This window comes from Diadema antillarum, unplaced genomic scaffold (genome assembly GCF_040938485.1).
Source record: "Diadema antillarum isolate AM-2024a unplaced genomic scaffold, OU_Dant_1.0 scf00000101, whole genome shotgun sequence".
In the NCBI taxonomy this organism is placed as follows: Eukaryota; Metazoa; Echinodermata; class Echinoidea; order Diadematoida; family Diadematidae; genus Diadema; species Diadema antillarum.
This window is the reverse complement of record NW_027270990.1, coordinates 1,161,629-1,183,728: the sequence shown is the minus strand read 5'-3', so window position 1 is coordinate 1,183,728 and position 22,100 is coordinate 1,161,629. Positions and strand designations below refer to the sequence as shown.

Here is a 22,100-nt window from a genome sequence, read left to right as displayed (position 1 = left end):
TTCCATAGTGCAACTGGCGAGGGAGGTTTATCATACGACAGATGTCTGCCCAATTCCACTGTATTCGGGTCCATATACCTGTATGTGGAGTTAGCCAAGAAACCTGGGCATATATCTGTTATACAGGAACCCCTCCTGAAATTCTCGTTCTAGCATATTTGGCTGAGAATTCCAAAGATTTGTAGAACTCAGAGAGCAGTTCAGAGGTCGCTTGCCCGGGCGGGGTCAATAGCAGGCGCCCTCTCCCAATGTAATCGCACATCGCTACTGCGCTCAAACCAGGCCCCTTTTGCTTGTCGTTGTCAGAGAGTAAGTTCATCGGGAGGTGCAGAATAAACACGAGATTACTGTTTGTGTTTACCTACACGGGTCAATGCATGTAGATAGCTCCCTCTGGGCGCAGGACTTGGTGTCTAGCCCTTGGTCGCGGGGAAATAGAATCCAGAGAGTCATTTTCCTTAAAAGGAAACTCAACCCGCCTGCCTTTGTGCAGGGAGGAAGGTTAACTGAAATGTTACCTGGCCAACACTTCACTCCTTGCCACTGTGTGGGAGATTTCATGTATCAGTCCGCTATCCAATCTGCCTCCCCCCCCCCCCCAACCATTCTGTAGCATTGTTAGCATACAAGACATGCTTTTTAGCAGCTTTCTTTTTCCTGCCTGAAAAGAATACAAGTTGTATTCATTCTACCCCCTCCACCTTTTTTTTTCCCCCTTCTTTCTCTCTTTTGTCTCGTGAAACAGAGGAGGCCTGTCTACAGTCCCATTCTGAGTTCTTGGAACTGACATAGGCCTTAACAAGACCAATCTTCGTATGATGATAAATAAAGGAAAAGTTTATCCGGGCCTTCTTTGTTGGCTTGTGGGCTTAGAATATCATTACTCGGCCACTACAATGCCCGACTCTCATTGTCCAGTTTAGTGCCGTAGACTTGATCCATGGGGGAAATTTATCTATTTATATATGTGAGATTGCAGATGTACCCAAGATGTAGAGAGTTTACAAGATTTATAGGTATCATTTGATATGCACTCTAAACTGATATTGATTTATAAAGTGATTTCTTTATTTCCATTGATACCCCTTATAGATTCTGTTTTACTTCAAACATATTTATCAAATTCTCTACCACCTTCTCTATGCATTTATATTTGACAGTTGTTTTGATATTCACAGTCATCAGAAATCGCTAAAATATTGCCTCCTATGATACAGTGCAGTGAATAGTGGGTCTCCCAGATGAGAAGTCACTAATTTTGCGTCTTGTGAAGGTAGAATAAACCATTCTTCAATTATGAATGTAACTGCTTACAAAAACTTCTGAGAAATTGTGATTCATAAAATATTATGCTCACAGAACAATTTTTAAACTGAGGAAATTACACAAACTTGATGAAATGTGCAATGCACATTCATTTTGCAGCAGCCAGTGGCACCTCTGATAAATGCTTGCCTATCCCAGAGTAGATACTGAATTGATTTTTCTCAGATTTAAAACGGGGGAAAGGAAAAGAAGGAAGGTGAAGAAAAGAAAATGCGAAGTTGAAGAAGTGGCCCGGATAATTGAGCAGTAGTGCCTTGGCAGCCCCGTCGCCGCCTGTGCTGGGCCTGAGCAAATATGCACAGGGCACTGCGCTCAGGGTTTTGGGGGGTAGAGCCCTGTTGGCGCATTGGACCGATGGGTAGAATCACTTTTGTTTGACCAGGCCCCTCGTCACTGGCTACCATCATTGCATCTTGTCTGTCAAGTGACTCTGTATCCACTCCCCACCACCCCCCCCCCCTTCCTCCTCCCAAGGTAGTATCATCTTTCTCCCCTTGGATCAACCTTTCTTCTCTCTCCTTCTCCCTCCTTCCTTCCCTTTCTCCTTCCATCCCTCGTTCTTTCCTCAGCGTACAGCTCCTGTAGAGACAGCAGTCCCATTCTTAAACACACCCGAAAGATATTTGAAAATTGATTTTATTTTTGATAATGCAATGTTAAACCGTTCTTTCTTTGCTGACAAAAAAAAAAAATGGCAACTCGCGTGATATATATCTGGTGGTGTAAAAATCGGTCCAGCTTAATTTTTGCGTAAGCTTTGTGTGTCCATACACAAGAATGTGCAGTTTTTACATCACGTTGCAAATATTGAGTTTAAAAAGATAACAATAATGCTTTCAGGTGTGTGTATGAAGGCCTTTTGTTACTATTTCACTTAATAATTTAAACACAGAATGTATGGGACATGGTAATATTATGTCTTACAACTGGAAGCGTTTTCATAGGATTACATGCTAAGCACATTTCTTATAGTGTCATTGTTATTCTACCATGCCAGATAAAATCATAACCAAGTGAGAACACAGAGCAGTTTAACAAATATTGCATTATCTTTTTTTAAAAGGTGCAAATCTTGTCCATTTTCATTTCCTTTACATTTTTGTATTCATAATTCATTTACAGGGTATGTCACCTCATTCCAATATAAAGTGCCAGACAAAGCATTTCTTGGATATATCAGTACAATTTTTAAAAGCATATTTCATAATCAACAGGAATGTTTGATTTTGTTCCATGTAAATCTAAATGAACATTTCTGGTTGTTTCATGGAAGAAATAGGAGACAGAGAGTTTGACATTTAAAAACTAGAATCCTTCAGGCAGAAGGTTGAAAGCGATGTCATTTGAGACTTGTATGATTCCTAAGCCCAAGTAATCTCATGGCTGTCAGAACTGGAGGGAAAAAAGGCCAGGCTACGATTCAATAGCCAACACAATGAACCCTGTCCGATGTAAGATTCATGTTTATGATGAATGTACCTGTCCTGGGCTTTGCGATTTAAATCAGAGTAAGTACTCTAAATCAAGTACCATGTCATGCTTTATTGAAAACAATCATTTTCCCAGGTGATGGTCCTTGTAGAGCTGGAAAGAATGAAAGCAATCTCAAAATTATGAAGCAAAAATGTAAAAATGTCTTTTTTACAGTAGATCCTGACAGGAATGATGAATTGAAGGGCCATGATATAGTGGCATACATCTCAGTCAGATTCAGTGGTCTGTTGCAAGACAGCTTACAGGTAGTTTCATTCAAAAGACAAGTTTCCCCACCTGAAATTTTGTTCTCTAGCTTCTGAACAAAATGGCCACAAGCGTACGTACCATGAGCAAGCAAGAATATGAGGCAACGTATTTGAATTGGAATAGTGTGCGCAATTTGGTTCCAGACTCATTTAGGTGGGTTGGGGAGGGACGGTGGGGGGAGGTACAGAGACACACGTGCTTTATAAGGTTCATCAACACCTACGGAGTGAAAGAAGTCCTCGTTTAATCAGTAGATGAGTGGTATGTTTGCTGGGGCCTGGTAGCCTGGAAATTCGCTCAGCTTACGCACACATCACCGCACATCAGACCCCGAAGATGAAGGTGTAATTTGATTTAGGGGGCAGGGAGGATTTTGCGTGGCTGTTTAGCCGCCAGGAAACCATGGGCTCTTCACGCCCATTTGCCCACAAAGAAAACTGGTTTCCACTCCACGAGCATGACCTTTTCTCCCGATTTTACTCCTTTAAAAAAGTGGGGGATGAGGAGTGTTATGTGGCTGTGGCCCACATCTTATGCATGTTAATCATGTGGTGTCTCATGATGCTGCTTTTGTATACAACGTAATGCTGTTATAGAGCTTCCACACACAGCATGTTGTGTAAACGATTGTTTTGTTTTGTTTTTATTTTTTGTCTAAGAATTAGCCAGAGAGTCATATGAAGAGCTCACCTAAGAGATTGTGTTCAAAGTCTTCTTTCCAAAGGACTTCAATCATATAGAAATATGGTGCAAAAGTAGAGTTCAGATAGAACTTGCCGTCTCAAGACTGGAAACCCTTTGATACAATGATTTATGATGCCCAGAAAATTAGTGTTCTTCACCATATGAAGATTTATGAATGATGAATCCATTTTATTACGGATCGCCCTGATGAAAGTTTCTACTGCTTCTCGCAAAGATGGGACAAAACAGGAAATTTTTGCCAATGCAAACTCTGTGATGCAGACACTATGATGGTACAGTCAAATTCAATTCAATGCATGAACATAAAATCATGTTTATGCGAGCAATATGCAGATAGTTTTTTTTTTTTTTTTTCAGATACGTTGCAGCTACGTAATGAAAGGGAGCCCAAGACAAATTCATCTTGCTAGATTTCTGTTTGACAACAGTATGGTGCAAACTTTCTGGTTCACATCAAACTAATCTGATTTTCAAATCATTTAGAAAAAAATATATATATCTTTCTCTTCAACGAGTAAGAGAGAGCTGTATAATTTACTGAGTGGGAACCTTGCAAGATTAGACTTGAAAATGGTGTGAATGACTGAGGACTTGTCATACTGTGTAACTTTGTTGAAACATTTTCTCCCTGTTCTCTCCTTTTCTTTGTATGCAAGCACTTATATGTCCGCTTTTTTTTTTTCATTTTTGTGTTCCTGGTCTCTGGTTACTCCATTGTCAGGTTGTTGTTTAATTAATTCTAATTGCAAGGTTTATTACGCGTATATAAACTGAATGTAATGACAGTCTGTAGGTGGTTCGTTTGAGACAAGTAAACATTGTAATTTGTGCATAATATCAACAAAAATTGGAGGCGTACCCATTCTCGTGGGATGGAGGCAAATGGGTAGCGTTGGTTCTTGCACAGTATGCCAGCAGATGGTGGTAACGTGACCCAGACTTTTTGGCAGCACCCTTCAAACAATCCCCCTTGATTTATGAGCAATTTTCCGCGAAAGCTCTTGCAGCCCTTTTCCGTGTAATCAACTCCAGGATGAAATAAAAGAAAGAAGAAAAAACAAAGATTTTTCAGGCATTAAACTGGCCAGGATGACTCTCGAATAATAACGGTCTCAGCGCCGCTCCGCAATCACCCCCTGCCCCTCCCCCTTTGCTCGTCATGCTCGCGTAAACAGGAGATAATGAATCCGTGCTGCGCACTTGGGAGTGTTTCTGAGATTTAATGTTTCATCCATCACTCGGATCCAGATTTATTGCAGTCCTTCTCTCATGTGTCCCTCTTGGATACACACACTCATTACCTTCGCCAATTTACGGGAAGGTGGGGCTGATATATTCACATGCAGCTCTCCCTCCACATGTGCAGAAACTCCAAGGCAGAGACTCCAACTCTCCCGCTTTCGACGGGAGATCTCCCGCCGAAAGCCCATTTTTGCAAAATCTCCTGTTCTCCCGCCTGAGTTTTAATTTCTCCTGCTTGAAATGATTTCTTACTTAGTGTCATCATATGTTGAAAAATAAGCCTTAGATAGCATGAGATAGCATCTAGAACCTTAGAGCTGGACCCCAGCCACAAGGAACTTCGCGCACATCAAGATGGAGTCTCCCGTTTGCTGGGGGTTTCAGGCGGGAGAATCTCCAGATCAGAAGGTGCTTGGGGTTGGAGTCTCTGCCAAGGGAGTGAGTGGTTCATATGATTTCGTGCACACTTTTAACCTGAATGTATCCTGCATTGTAGATATCACCATGAATTAAAAGAAGTTGTGCCTTTCCAGATCTCTGCGAGATATATTTCTCCCACTTATCTGAATGAGCAATTAGCCATTGTATTGCTAGCCCAACTGAACATAATTGTCCTGGCATTGGCAGATCAGACGTGCTGAGCGTTGCAGAAACCTCCCAGTCAACCCCATAACCTCTGTCACTACAGGGCAACTTTATAGCACTTATCCTGAATAGAGTTATGTGAGCATTGTCTTTCAGAGAGACCAGAAAACATTAACATGCACAAAGTGAAAGGGGATTACCACCAGTATGATTATCAGCAACATCACACCTTCTTTCCTAGATTTCTCCTCTTGGGGGATACTGTACCAAGAAAGATGGACTTTTTGATGTGAAAAAAAAGAACAAAACTAAAACAAAACAAAGTGAAATATTCACAACTTTCTTTTATCTGCTGTCACCCAAGCTTCTACTAAATTTTGATGCTCGTGTTTTTGTTTTGCTTATTCTGGCTGTGATTAGATCTCTTTCTTTTTTTTTTTTCTTTTTTTTTGTGTGTATGTGTTTTTGTTAATGTTATGCATACTTTATGCCTTTCAGTTTTGATCCAAAACAGGAATTCGAAAGCCATGTGTTTGATGAACTCTAAAGAGACTTGGTGGTAATGATGATGATGATGATGATGATGATGGTGGTGGTGGTGGTGGTGGTGGTGATGGGGGTAAAAATGATTGGGATATGTAATAGTTTTATTCAGATATGATATTTAATGCGTATACATCAGGGTCTTATGGCTTGGAAGTTTGTTAATGTCATCCAGAGCAGAAAAGCTGAAATGCTGAGCTGGCTACTCGAGATGTTACGCATCTGAGGGTCTAGTGTATAACTCTTGTGTCGGACAAGCAGGGCCATCTAGGGTAGTAGCTTGCCTGAAAAACTGAATTACACTGTATTTAAGCATCATACTGTAAGTATGCTCTCCTTTCATGCTACTGTCAGTGTAAACACAGTATTGAGGGTGGGAGGTGTATTTTCGAAGTATACAGCGTGTCCCAGAAAAAACGAAACTGAGTTTCATTGCAATTCTTTGCGATCATAATCACATATTTGCTTTATGAGTTGTACATGGATTGAAAGATACATTTCTCTTCTTTCATTCGATTCACAACACGTTGTTCATAATTCATGCATGACTGAGTTAGAACAATAGACAGTGGTGCTACTAAAATTTCATTTGCACGAGCAAATGGCAACTTTGAATGACTTTTTCAGACTTTTCCAGCAATCTTTTGCAAAAGATAGAGTCATAGCTTTACTATCCATTTTTTTTCCTTTCATATGATATCCCATGCGTAAAAAATGATCAACGCCTGCTCGAGAAAACTTAATTTGAAAATATCCTTACATTTTACCCAGATAGATAGATGGTAAAAAGGAGCAGTTAGCTTTCGCGACTCCTGCCCGACTTGGCAGATAACAATGGCCTTCATGCTTCAATGAATTTCCACAAAAACATGAAGGGAGAGGGTAAAAGGGAATGTTACAGACGATTCGGTTGTGAAAAGGGTCCTAAATTAGCACGTGATCATGAGCTTGCCTGACCATGCAGCTAACTACAGAGCAAAGGGTGTTCATCAGCGGAATGTTTGGGAAGGTAGGGTGGGAGTAACGGACCAAAAAAAAAAACTTCCGAGCCCCCCCCCCCCAAAAAAAAAGACAACTTTCTGCCCTGCAGTTGCACCTTTGAAATGTTAGAAGCGCACCCCCTTCAAAAACATTAAAACCCTGTCAGTGATGAAGGACTAACCACGCGTGAGGGAAATGTAGGGAGGAATGAAAAAGTTAATAACTTTGAGGTATCATCAAAATGTGTATCATTGTTGTAATGTTGATTTCCCGTAGCCATTGGACTACGTGCAGCCTGAGAATACTCGCGATATTAGTCTTTAATTATTATAAATAGTTATGTCTCATAGCTTATTCTAAATAAATGACAACAAAGGGCTGTCCGTCTCATACAGCCTTCTCTGTAAATACCCCCCCCCCCCCCCCCGAACAACATTCACTGTAGCACTGCGGTTGTTTTGTGTGAATTCAATAGTGCAGATGAGCCCATTGTCTAATGCTAAGACGGGAGAGCTGAATGCTTGTTTTTTCGCTTATTCGTAGAATTGGTAGAAATGAAGCATGCTTTCATACAGATTTTTCTCAAGCATGCGTTATTCATATTTGACGCGTAAGGTCTCATATGAAAGAAGAAAATATGAATATTTGGGTTATGAACTTTGTTTTTCGAAAACGTAAGGTTGTAAGTTTTAAAAATTCACTTAAAGTCACCATTTGCGCGTGCAAATGAAAATTTGATAGCACCACTTTTCATTGTTCTAACTCAGTCATGCATGAACAATGAACTTAAAGTTGTACATCAAATGAAAGAAGAAGAGTTTATCTTTCCATTGATGTATATCTCATAGAGAAAATGTATGATTTCGTTAGTAAAAAGATGCATGGAAACCCGGTTTCATTTTTTCTGGGACACGCTGTACAATAAGAACTCACATACTCCACCATTCATGAGATCCACTTGACTAGCAGTGTATGTACTTAACAGCAAATGTAAGATGCCTTGTCCACTCAGCGGCAAGTATAAATTCTGAGACTTGCCATAAAAAGGCTTTTCTCTGTGTATTCTTGGAAATACGTTTACATTGCGGCAAGTGTCTATTGGTGATTAACTTTCTTTGTTACATGTTTTTGTTGATACTTTTGTACTGTGTTTTGTGATGTACACAGCTCCATTGTTTTTTCCCAGCTCCATTTCCTTTCTGCTGTCAGTCGTGTCGGGCAAGAGTGCACCTTTCCATTTAGTTTTCCACATTGGCCAAACCGCGAGCCGGTCTGGCGCAAAGTGCATTGGCATCAGACACCCAGATTCCATTCCGAAATTAGTCAAATGCTGTGCCAAATGACCACGTTTCCATGGACAACACAAGGTGTTCTGCTTCCACACAAGTCATAATGGCTTCCTCTCTCTCTCCCTCTCTCGCGCTCTTTCTCCCTCTCTCACGCTCTCTCTCCCTCTTCTTCCTGCATGTAAGGCCGAATACTTCTAATCATCATCATTTTGTTTTTCGTTTTGTCTTATGGCAATGACGTTAATGATCATTCCAGATTAAATGAGTGACGTCCATAATGGATTCATTATGCAGTGCCACAGGGTACCTGTGGGATGGCAACTGCAAATTATGTACTTGATTGTCAACAGCACAAAAGAGGTGATTCCTTTGGAGGGAGAGAGAGGGGGACTGTAAATGTTTCTGCTGATTGCACCATAGTGGTCATATTGCAGATACTGTAAAAGTGGAAATTTTTGCGATATTGAAATTTTCGCGCATTTCGCACAACCAGAAACTAGCGCAAAAAATAAAATCAAGCAAATATTTTTGCTTGCCATATGTTCCAGTAGTTGATGTCTTGATTCCGCAGAATTAAAAATCCGTATAACTCTTCTTACCCGGCCGAGCATGAAAAATAAGTTGCGTGAAAATATCCACTTTTACAGAAGTTTGAAGCCTTTTGAGGAAAAAACATGGTACAGCACAGGGCGTGCTATCTTTTCTCTTTATTTTTGCAAATAAACTGTTTGTTGAGTTATTCAATTTGTAGTGCGGAAATGTCCTTTCTGTCCCCGACACCTTTTCTTCATGGGGCCTTCAGTGAAATGAATTCTAAATGGCTGTCACTTAATGAAATTGAGAAATTGAAAACAGAAAGAATTATCATAGCTCTCTCATCTGACTGATAGCTGGAGGTTATTTGATGTTTCCCTTCGACATGCGTACTTCATGATTGATGCACAAAGCTGAAATGTACATTAAATCAGTATCAGACACAATCATGATCAAAGTGAAACAGCAAGAAATTGGATCCTCATAGGTGAACTTCTGTGTCATAATCAATCATGGACTCCGGTATTATTTCATCAGTTTTATCAATATTCAGTGAAACTAGTATCTAATTGTCGGGAGAATGATCAAAAAGCAGATAAATAATCAGCATATTGAAAGGCAGTGAGCCACTTTAGTGTCTCCTTTCTCTTTCAATGCCAATTGGGCAGCTAACGACTCTCTAGGTGGAATCAGTTTGCGGACCCCTTTTGTGTAGCGGCTGAGTTCGCAATCCATCAATAGCAATACAATTTATTTTTCTGACAAATTGAGTTACAGCCCCTCAGTTTTATCGGGCTATGGTGTATGCTTTCTCTATTTTCTATATATATGTATGTGTGTGTATGTGTAAAGGTTTTTTTTTTTTAATGAAACCCTGGAAGACACTTTGTCCTAGATAGAATTCTCCATCCTTACACCCACCCCCACCCCCCCCCCCCCAAATCAAGAAAGAAGGAATCCTCAGACTGGTGCAAGTGAAAAATGAATAAAACACCACCATGACATGGCCTAGATTGACAAGGAGATTGTACAGTGTCCACAGTGGAGGATGTGTAGCAGTCATTAGTTGGGTTTGGGTTTGTTTGTTTTTGTTTTGTTTGTTGTTTTTTTTTTTACTTTTTTTGGGGGGGAGGGGGTGTTTTTCTGTTCTGAAGCACTGCATGTATCAGCTCTTTGAAATTCTGCCTTTGGTGTTCACTTTGGACTTGGTTTTGATCGCATCATTTCACAAATCACATGTAGCATTTTATGTTTTCATCAGTATTCTATATGTCAGCGTTGTAATTCCTTTGGCCGTGTTGGACAGAAGTAATTTTCGGATGTTCCGGTCATTTTTGAGCAGGGTTCAAAGTGAAAACATTTATGTTGGCCCTCTAGCCAAGAACTGGAAGAAAGACTAAAGACTTATGATTTGTTAAGTTTATCTTAAGAGATAAGCTGCAATTAGTATGTTACTGGTCCTGCCTGAGCAAGTTAGAACAAAGAAAATATATCTTCCCCTGCATTGCTTCATTGAAAATATGATTAACAAGGTGATTTGTATGACCTTTTCATAGAATTAAGAACACTTGTAAATGTAAAATTCTTTAACTTACTATTCGTTAATTTCTAAGTGAAACTTTCGCATTTGCTTGTTCGATTTTATAGTATTGCAGCCAACTCGATTGTGGACTGAAGTTTCCCTTTAGCAAAACCTGAATGAAGTCCAGGGCCTCTTATTGATGACATGTCTCCATGCTTACTAGTGATCTTACTAGTGATCTGTAATTTTATACATGTAGTGATTGTTACGGACTGCCAGTTTCAATCACCATTTGCTGGGGGGAAAAATGGGGTGGGGGGAATCACCTGCAAAAGAAAGTCTTTGCCTTTCCATTTACTGTAAGTGGATATGTACGCATGAGTATTTTTTAGCGCTCGGCAAGGCAAGATGAATTTCGTGTGTTGTGAATTCCGTGAAATCAAGACATTCATTAGTGGAACATATGACATGCAAAAAAATATTGACATCTTTTTTTTTTTTTTTAATGTCCACTCTATCAATATGCATTTTTGTTTTCTGTTTGTGTTGGTGTTTGTGTGTGTGTAACTGCTTGAATAGGGAAATCTGGAGATAAAAGGAGGTAAAAAAAGAATTTTATTGGCATGCAAGCCAAGTCGATTGAAGGTGCCATGTGGCAAGTTGATGAGACAAAGCCTTTTCTTTCTTCTTCTTCTTTTCCTTCTCCTTCCCTCTATTTTTGTTTCTCTTCCCCTCTCTCTGTCTGTCTGTCTGTCTGTCTCTTTTTTCTCTTTAATTTGGAAGCCATGAGCATTGCTGTTAAGCCAATTTTCCCCGCGACAAGAGGCGTGTAGGAATGTAATCAGAGAATCTACAAACACCGGATTCACGGTGGGGCAAAGTATGGGATTAGGTCACCAAAAGTACATGGGCACAATCGAGGCAGAGATAGACAAAGATGGAGCCATAGATTGCATAGAGAGAGAGAGAGAGAGAGAGAATGTGTGTGTGTGTGTGTGTGTGTGTGTGTGTGTGTGTGTGTGTGTGTGTAAATGAGATCGAAGAAGGAGAAGAATTATCCCAAGATATGGAAAAGAGAGAGGGAGGGCATGGTGGAAAATAAGTCGGAGACAAAGTAGAACTGGAGGAATTCCACAGATAGTACTCATCAAAATTGTCCTAAATACTGTAAAACATGATATATTCGCGGCATGAATTTTTTCGCGAATTGGAGCCGACGGCCTTTTTAGCGGCATGAAATTTTCGCGAACTGGAACTGGTATTCAATGCATATAGTGTAGAAAAACACTTTCGCGTGCATTTTAATTTCGCGAATCTTCGCGCTCGCAAAATTCGCGAAATTAAAATGCACGCGAACATTTCTCGTTTTACAGTACTCTATAAGCAAGTGGTGTGTTGGGAAAGATGCCCATCTGACTTCTCTCTATGTGCTTGATATACTGTTTACGCCATATATTTAGCAAGTCTCGTCCTTCACAAATCGGGACTTCCCAACAATTTTGCGAGTGGTTAAATTTGCGATCGTGGAATACAGTCAAGCATGGGGAAATGTATGCATGCACGTTGCATTCATGTCGAAATCAGAGTTGATAATTTTCTGTGTTGTTAGAATGGCGAGTAGCACCTGACTTGAAATTCATGAAAAACAAAAGACCTTTGCAAAATATATGGCGTATACAGAATCCATTATGCTGATCTGAGAGGCAGTTCGAACGTCATATCACTGTCGTGATTATGGGAGCTGTTGATATTTGTAGTTCGTAATAATAGTTCGTCATGTAATAATTGTGCATATTATGAACTTATCTTATGTTTCATGTAGAAGCAAAGTTATATCTGATAGATAATTGTGCTAACAATTAGTAAGTATTATGCTGACTGTGGAGTGAAGATGTAAAGAAGTCGCGCATCAATTACGTCTTATAGAAATTTGTAGTCCTACATACTCACACATATTCACCAACTAGAAGTGCATAGTCATCATCATTTTTCCTGCTTGGTGTTTTTTTTTTTGGGGGGGAGGGGGTTAATGCATAGAGAGGTGGTATATGGCTGTTCCTTTTATCAGTATGGACTAATGTGAGTTTGCTAAAGCTATACTCTAACAATATACATGTAGGTATCAACTTGGAAAAAAATGATAATTAAGAGCAAATTTTAGACAGTTTTAATTAGAAAGGCTTACTGGTCACTCAGATCAGCTGACTGCTGCTGTGTACCTTATCACAATTTTCCTTCTTTTTCGCTTTCTCATCTGCAGGTGAAGGTGGTGGTGCCCAACAGCACAGCTGGTCTCATCATAGGTAAGGGTGGAACCATGATCAAGTCGATCATGGAGCAGAGTGGTTCCAGAGTCCAGATATCACAGAAGTCGGACGGCATCACTCTGTCGGAACGAGTTATCACGATATCCGGGGAGGGGGACAACAACAAGAAGGCAACGTCTTTCATCATCACCAAGATCCAGGAGGATCCACAGAGTGGTAGTTGTAATAACCTCAGCTATGCTACCATCACAGGTCCAGTGGCCAATGCCAATCCCACAGGTTCTCCTTTCGCTGAGGGAGTGTCACCGGCAGTCGCTTCCAACTTGGCGGCTGCTGCAGCGGCGGCAGCGGCCATGGGCAAACCGCAGGTGGCTGCAACCGGCCAGGGACTGCCAACAGCAACAGCGCTCCAGCATCCCATGGTCGGGGGTGGACTCACCATACCTTCCATGATGGTGAGTCCCCGCGTCCCCACCAGCATATCTGCCCCCACGCACAGCACGGCCGATACCTCAGTAATTAACACTGCCATGACCAACCTGGCGGCATACGGCTATCAGGGCCTCTCCTCTATAGGCAGTCTCCCTGGCAGTCTTGGGGCCACGAGCCCGCTGCTCGGTGCAACAGCTCCAATCCAATCTGCTCCTCAAATGTTTTCCTCAGGGCTGCTCGGATCTTACCAAGTCGGCGGCACCACCATCAGTCCTTCCAGCAAAACAACTCTGTCCAGTCCCTCACCAACCAGTACCGCCGAGACGCCCTTCTCTACCAACGGAAGCTCTGCGGTGGGCACCCTCGCCATCCCCGGTGCTGCTCAAGAAGCCATTGTGCCTGGATTACCCATGATGCCACTCGGCGCCACCATCGCCAGCTTCCCATCGATGGGCGGCTTTGCCATGACCGCCGACCCACAGAAGGAGTCCATCCTTGAGAGCGAGGTGCCGGAAACGCTAGTGGGGGCCATCCTGGGGAAGGGAGGCAAGACGCTGGTAGAATTCCAAAATTTAACAGGGGCCAAAATTCAGATCTCCAAGAAGAATGAGTACGTTCCGGGCACGAGGAACCGACGGGTAACGATAACAGGTCCGGTGACGGCAGCCCAGAATGCACACTTTCTCATCATGCAGCGAGTGGCCCAGGAGGAGCAGAATCGAGCCTTGAAAGGCACCACTTAAAGGAGGAGAAAGGAGAAGGACGAGTCGTGCCTCACTCATCATCACTCTAAATCTTTCTATTTCACCAAAGCATCTTGGGATTATCAAGATTTACAATTAAACAAAAAAAAGATAATGATTGTATGACAAGGAAGTGTGCCTTGTGAAGAGACATTTACATTTATCTTAGATAGGCATGTTTTTAGTCCATGATATCACAGTTGTTGTGACAGGGGAAAAAATAGGGGGAAAAAATGAGGTCTTTCTTTTAATCGTTCAAAGTTGATCAGCGAGGATTTGACTCTTTCGGACAAGGACAGAGACTCGCCGCTTTACGTGAGACCAACAGGAACGAAAAATGATTACAAGAAATTCTCTCAGTCCCACATGTTTTGTTGCCTGTGTCTTGATTCCCTCTTTCCTCGTCGGACATTATGCACTGTGATTATATTTGTAATTATTTGAATACTTGTGCTGCTCGAAGATCCCGCCCAGAAGTATATTTTGGACGTGCAGTTGACTTGTGATGGGAAGAGTGCATAGACACAGTAGTAGTGTAAGTATTCACATGTTGTACATGTCACTTGTGTTTGATCGATGCTTCCTTCGACTATTGAGAGAAACAGATTATGATGTGATATTTGTACCTTTCGTTGATTCTTTCTCGATCAGAAATTCTTCCCAGAAATGTATTTGATTTTCTGTCTTGGTGGTGACATTTGATATGATGTTCTGAGGTCATCCACAGCTGGGACTGCGCAATATGGTGCTTTACTTTGATTATTGTAGTGATTAGTGATTAGGATGGGAAGGAACATATTGAAGATCCAAATCTATCGAAAATTTTATGACACAGGTGTTGTCATCTGCCAATTAATTTATTGAAATTTTTTCATCACTCTTCATTGTAGAAATATATTATTATGGTACAACTCTTTCATGTAGTCGTAGATAACTTCAGCAGATAGATTTGATGCTTCTTGGAAGCGCAACGGTTGCCCCCGAGGACCCCGTCAGAGGGAGTTTGGACTCTCGATCCATCCATGGTGAGGTTTGCTGTAATTAGCTGAAGACATGCAGGGGTTAAAAGTAGGGAAGGCATGCAGGCAGCAGTGGATCCATACACCACACTTCGCTCACTGTCGCTCATCGGCTGTCAAAAACTCTTGAGAGTCAACCTCGGGTTGTATTAACATTGCATGCTGGCATCCCCTAACTGGACAGATATTCTCCCAAACTCCACATCTGTGTCTTCACACTCCCACGTATCCCCTCACGAGCCGCCGCAACAACTCGCAAATAACAAAACACACCCAAAAAACCAGAAAGGCGACCGCGTCTTCCTCCTCGATCTCACTCAGACATGCTTACCGACATTTCAGACATTATTTTATTCTCCGAGCACTTACTTTTCGTTCTCAGACCTATTCACGTATGTTTTGTTTCGTCCTCCCAAAAGGAGAGGTTTCATCCACACCCAATTTGAGGGGGCTCATTGTACCTTCTACACCACCTTCCAAGCTCTATGTTCTTATTCAAATCATGTCGCTTCCTGAACTCAGTGCAAGAATCTCTATTATTGTGTCCCCCAAGTGCCAAGAAAAGCGGAATTGACACACCCTACTTTTTACCTGTATGTCTTCGCTGTGCTTGACAAATTGAACCCAGTATGGACAGTCAAAATACATGCCATCAATTTGGTTTTCGATTTCAATTTTTGTGTTGTTTTTTTCCTCCCCAGCTTTCATTACTGTCATGTGATTTTGATTAATCTGCATTTGTCTCTGTGTGTTAACAGCTCAGTATGCATATGCTGCATAAAGTGTAATCATCCAAGCCTTTGTAGTACTACTACTTGGAACATTTTCCCCCACTGGGCTCATCAATGGTACATGTAATCTCGTCAGGGGCAACTGATTATTTAGCGTGTATTGTTTAGGTTAATACATCATATTCTTAACAGTCTGTCATACTTCCTATAAATGTGTTTTTTTTTTCCATTGCTTTTTTTTTTCTCTTTTCTCAATATGTCACTATTTCAGTATTTTCATAAATATCAAAGCATTTATTATACCATCAGGAGGCATATATGACCAACAGAGAATTATATTGCATTTTGTTGCTCTGGGTTTTTTTTTTTCTCTCTCTCTCATGTATAGCGAGTATTTCTATGAATAAATTTTAGATGAAATGACAAAAACAATACATGCATGTTGTTGACTCTGTATATTCACTTTTGTTTTTATCATTAGATCATGATTTCCTCGTATAAATGTTCTGGCTCACAGAAACAAAGCAGTTATTTCTCTTTTTTTTTCCCCCTCAGACATCTGTGTTCCATTAATATTTTGTTTTCTGCCCACTCTGTCAATCAGTTCTTTCTGTTGACTATCCTTCCAAACAGCATCAATGTAAGCTACATTAACTGTATACAGTCTCTCCCCTCATGTTTTTCACAAGTCATCGTCCTGCCTAATGAATTCTTCAGTACATTGATACGGTATTATATAGCACCTTGTAGTTGTCCATGATACGCACACACGTCTGCTTGACGACGGAAAACGCTCTCGTTATCCGGTGTCAAGAGAATGATCTACTGCTTGTGGCAATGGTACGCATATATGTGTTCATGCTTAATGCTTATTTCACGGTGCATGTACATGTCAATGTGTTGGATGCAAAGAGTTAACCAGTGAGGATATACCTTAGGATGCTCATGAAAAAAAAACCCGAACATGCCTAAAATGCCTCATTGAGTCTCATCTGTGTTTTGGCAAATTTGAGATTTGAATGATCCCAAAATGGAATGAAAAACAAGAAATACAGGAAAGGGAATCAGTGCAATTTCATCAAACAATGCAGCCTCCAAGAATTGTTGCTATCTGTGAAGAGTTTTTTTAAAAAAAACATTATGCTTTGTTCTTCATCTTTCTTTACATATTTTAACATTTCCTCTAAATGTTGGCACAAGGCAGCATTTATGAGACCGTGATCACTTCACCAGTGAACTGTAGGTACCTGGTAAATCTCATGACCAGTCTATGAGGAGCTCAGAAACTGACAGAGAAGGGGTTAAAAGCTATCTCATCCCGCCCCCTTTCCCCTCCCCTCTAGAAGCTTTAGTGTGTGCCTCACAAGAAGGTGGAATTCTTTGCATCCTTCACTGCCCAACTCTAGTTGCCGTAGCGAGGATAGGCGGTTGATTTCCGCGCACTTCATAAAGGATAATCGGTTACGTGGGCTTAATGAAAAACCTGTAAATGATCCACAGGGAGTGTGGGGTGAATCATTGACAGGCATTTTTGCTGAGTGTTGATGCTGTCCAGACCTGGGGGGTGTTTTTTTCCCCATGCTTTACCCTCCACCTTCAGTTTGTCTGACTGACGTTATAATGACCCTTTTTATGATGTGTTATCATATTGTCTTGTGTATCATGCACTTCCTATACTTCTTTTCTTCTTCTTTTTTTTTTTTGTGGATGCTTCTACATTACTAACCCATTTTCCCTCTCAATCTCATGTTGTATTGCTATGTTTTGCAAGAAAAAAAATGAGAACAGAAAAAGAGGGAGAGGCAAAAATCCTGCACCGCCATGTATTGACTAATGAGAACACCTTTGATTTTTTGTTTGTAACACACGTATACCAAAGTGAACATTTTTCGAGATGTTGGCAATCTTCCAAGAGTTATTGTATGTATAAAGAGAACCGTAGTCGTGAGAATCTTATAAGTATCTTCCAGGTGCCATCTTGTTTATTCTTTTGTGTTTTTTTGTTCCATAGATAAAAGTGACGGCAGACAGTGTCATGTGCTTAGAGCAATGTGTTACCTAGCTGTAGTGTCGTAGATCTTACTTGAAATACAATAGACACTAACATCAGATTGTTGCTTTTTTCTCTCGACATGCTCCTTATCCAGTATGCTTAGGAAAACTACTCATAGTAGCAAATCAAAGACGAGCATTTGACGGTTACGGATGAGAAAAGGGAACAGTGTGTTTTAGGGAATTTAGAATGCTGACAGGGCAAAGTTATCATGTGTGTCCTGCGAGAATTGGATATGGAGCCGTTAATTACGTGCGAACAATGTAGAGAGTTAAAGGTACTAATATGTGTCAGTGACGTGTCAAATCATTTCATATTGTCATGAATGGAGATGCGATTGGTGCATGATCATGATAATAACACTTCCTGAGGATTCCATTCAGTTACACTGCCTCCTCATATGTTAGAAAAATAGGGAGAAAAGACAAGGGAAGAAAAGGATACCAATTCAAGACTTGAAGACGAGTGTAATACTTGATTCTCACCTTGTTTTCAAAGAAAAATGAATTTCTTTGCTTTTTCTTTTCATTTTATGAGCCCTAAAGATACTGCAATTGTTTTGTTTTACAGCAGTGTAATTCAAGGGAGATCCGGTGTTGGGATTGTCGTGCTCTCTAAGATTATGCATCTTCATGTGTGCAACAGAGTATCCGAGTAAGTGTTTGACTTCGTATCAAGTGGAACAAGAGAAGAGAAAGCCAAGTGCCTATTTATTTTTTCTTTTCAAAATGTACTAGAAGTTTTAGAAGATTATGCTGAGTGAAAGCATGCACAGGCGTTTCACTTGTCAAATGATCCTGAATCAGTGTACTCGGGGTAAAATGATTTTTGTTAACCTCATGAACTTTTTTTCATTTACTGTTTGATGTGTGGTAGTAGGTACTTTTTGATCATGAGTGTTCAAATGGTGCAAGTGAGGTAAACTTCTTTTACCCAATCATGGAAAAACAATCCACCGATTTTGTCTCGAGGAGAGCTTATGAATTCACCTTTAATTTGTATCGTATAGATGACTGAGAAAACATTTTTATAACTAGCCAGAGATGAAGTTTTGTAATTTATACTTGTATGATGGTAACTTTGTGATTAAGATTATATCGTTTGTATCTTTGATGATAAGAGTAGGAAATATATTACGTCCAGGGGAGGTAATAAACAGCTTTCTTCAAGAAACTCATAAAAGATGAAAAAAAGATGGGTGCTATGACATTAAGAAAATTGAAGATAAATGGGATATTTTGTGACAAATTTTCAGAGTCGATTATTGTGTGTATACATGTATTAGAATTCTATCTTTAGTGGGATTGTCTTATAAAACATTGTATTTTGAAGTAAGATAGTAGTATCAAGATAATGAAAAAAAGAGTAAGTGGTTTATTATATATGTTATGTTTTAGTGTGTCAGCCATTTGCACATGGATATTGTATGAAGGTGATTATTTAGGTCTTTCTGTTAAGTCTCTCCATGTTATTTTTTTCCTTCTTTCAGTTACTTGTGAATTTAGATGAGCCCACTGGTGCTCCATTTTCAGAGACTAGTTGTGTTTGTTACAAAGTGAGGAAATGCAGTTCAGGAACGTTTGCTTTCATGCTTGGATTTACTACCAATTTCCATGTAGCTAGCACCGTTTCTAGCATTCAACTGCTAGCCAATCACCCATTGTTTAATTTTCCTTTTTGTTCTCTTGATTTTTTTTTCTGAGCACTTGTACATGAGCCATTTACCCATCATCTACATATGTTCTTTAAACCACATTGCATTTATAAAACATCGTTGCTCTCTTTTTTTCCTCAAATCCATCTTCATGTGTCTGTGTGTGTCATTTGACCTCTTCTCGCCGAGTTGTGTACATTTCTAGGCATTGCATGATATTTACACACAGGGTTGACTGTCCTGTTTTGACTCACATCTTACCACATTATTAAAATACACAAGTTCAATGCTGTGACTAAAACCTGATAAAAAAAGATACCCAACGGACTCAAAAGGAAAGGGTCTTTGTCAATGCAAGCCATCATGTTAATATAGTTTTTTTTTCTTCTTCCATCAGCTTGAAAATCATTTTTACCCCCAGATCTAATACGTGGTGAAGGTGTATTCCATAGTGGAAAGCAAATGTTTAACCACATGGTCTCTGTAGTACAAGATCCATGAATGATTATTCCATGGAATCATAACCGTTGTACTTCGCCCCCCTCTCCCAATTACCAGGCACTAATACCATCATGGTTTCCAACCAACCCCTTCACCTTTCAGCTGCTTGAACTGCACACTGTCATGTATGGCCCCGCCTGTCCCCCCACCCCCACCACCACCACTCTTCGTTATCTCATTTCATTGTCTAAAGACCAGTGCTTTTGCTTTATGCCCCCTCTCTCTTTGCCGGTGTTTCCTCTCACCTGGAACATTTACCCCTGTGGGATGAGCGGATGGGGGCACGAAGTAGCTGGGCGTGTACTAATTCGGTCCTGTCTTTCGGTGGCCCAGGAAAGAGAGGTAGGGAGAAGAGGTGGAGATGGTCAGGGGGCAGCAGTGGAGCCAACACTGAATAACTGGGTGGTATCCATTCCCTCAAAAAACAAAACAAAACAAAACAAAACAAACCAAACCAGAAGACAAGTGATGTGCTTCAAGCACAACATGTTTCCTTCTCATCCTCCTGTCCACATTTTGTTGGTTTTTTTTTTCTCCTTTGGAGAGTAGGGGTAGGGAGAAGGGAGCGACATATGTCTGGCTATGAAACCGTCAGGCGCTCAGATTTGGGAATTCTCAATTCATCACACATACCCCTTTGTAATCAGTACTCATCCCCGGCCTCCACTGATAAAACAAGGGGGATGGGTGGGGGTAGAGGATTCCTCGACTACCAGAAGTAAGGGGATACCGACCAGTTCAATGGAGCCGGAGTGATGCTGCATTTGAAATGTAGTTTTGAATGCCCAAGAATGGAGTAAAAGGAGAAGGGGAGGGGGTGGGTGCTTAGAAGCGCAGATGGACTTTCCTCATCTGCTTAGCTAATTAAAAGAAGAGTGTTCAATCTTGTACGTGCACATTCAGTGCTTGCTTAACCGGCATACCACATACCTTGTCCTGAATAAACCTGAAAGGATGGTGAGGTAATGAATGCAGAGGACAAGTTATGTTGATGTTGATTTGGTGGGGAGAGGGGTGGGCCGGGATGAAGGGGGCATGGAAGGAGGAGGAGGATTCAGATAACTGGTTAAACCTCTCAGTATCAACACCCTAAAATCTTATTGACTCTGTTGGTGTGACATGCTGCTGATGGAACTGAGAGGCTTAAATGGGAATGGCATCTGAGGATACCCCACCAGGTTCAGATTACCACCAGCTCCCCTACTCCCCTCACCTTCCTCCTACCAAGTCCAATTCTTACAGGCTGAGAACCAGTTCATCTCCTCAATGATGCCAAAGGGGGTGCAATGCAAGGGGGTGGGGGTAAATCTATCCATGACATTAAAGTGTGCAGTGGTAGGCCTGTTCCCCTGTGTGATCCACCCATACATGTTTCATACTAAGTGAGCCCAGAAGTTCTATCTTGTATCTGTTGAATCGAGTTTCTTCCGCATGACAACATATCACTCTAAATGTCAACAAAAAAAGAAATGCACATAATAGTGTACATGTCTGTCAATGGCCTAAATAACAACATGGCAGCTTTTACCCCCATTTTTTCTTTACTCCTGCTTTTTCATTAGACGTACTAGATATTCCAGCATTTCAGTCAAAATCAACAACTAATAATTCAATGGAAGATGACCATGATACTGTTGTGAGCAATAACTGTTTATGTGTTGGACTAGCAGTGAACACGCTGCACCTCTGCCATGCTTTTTGTGTATTTTTTTTTCATCACTCTTTTTTTTTTAATGTATATATTCTTTTCAGTTTGATTCCTCTCAATTTTCAGTTGCCTGCTCCACACACGTCTGTCACACAGGACATATCGAAACATGGTGTACTCACGTGTAACTAAACACACACACACACGAAAAAAAAAAAAGAATGGGAAAACATCCATGATTTGTTGGCCTGGTGTCTGTCACACGACGTGGTTGGTTATCATTGCTCTTGGCCCAACAACACAACATCACACCAGCACAAAACATTTCCTCTATTTTTATTTTTTTCCACTTTATTCATGTCTTCATCCGGGAATTGAGATGACGCACATGGAACCATACAGCTATCATATTCAGATGGTTTAAAAGTTTGTGGAAATGGAAACCTGAACACTGAGATTTTAGAAGAAAAAAAAAAAAAGCAGAAAAACAGCCAATGTGTTTCTCATCTGATATTCCCAAACTTTGACCTAACATGGTGTTGGTTCCAGCTTTTTTTTGGCAACTTCCTTCTTTATCAGTGA

General features: G+C 40.7%; 1 protein-coding gene across 1 annotated transcript in view; it reads left to right on the top strand.

The window, feature by feature from the left end:
- LOC139718911 (RNA-binding protein Nova-1-like) overlaps positions 1-15,577 on the top strand; it is a 36,700-nt gene extending 21,123 nt beyond the window's left edge. Inside the window, exon 3 of the mRNA XM_071630360.1 lies at positions 12,731-15,577. Coding sequence (XP_071486461.1) covers positions 12,731-13,912 — 1,182 coding nt within the window. The 3' untranslated portion in view covers positions 13,913-15,577. The remainder of the gene's footprint in view (positions 1-12,730) is intronic.
- Positions 15,578-22,100: the final 6,523 nt, after the last annotated feature.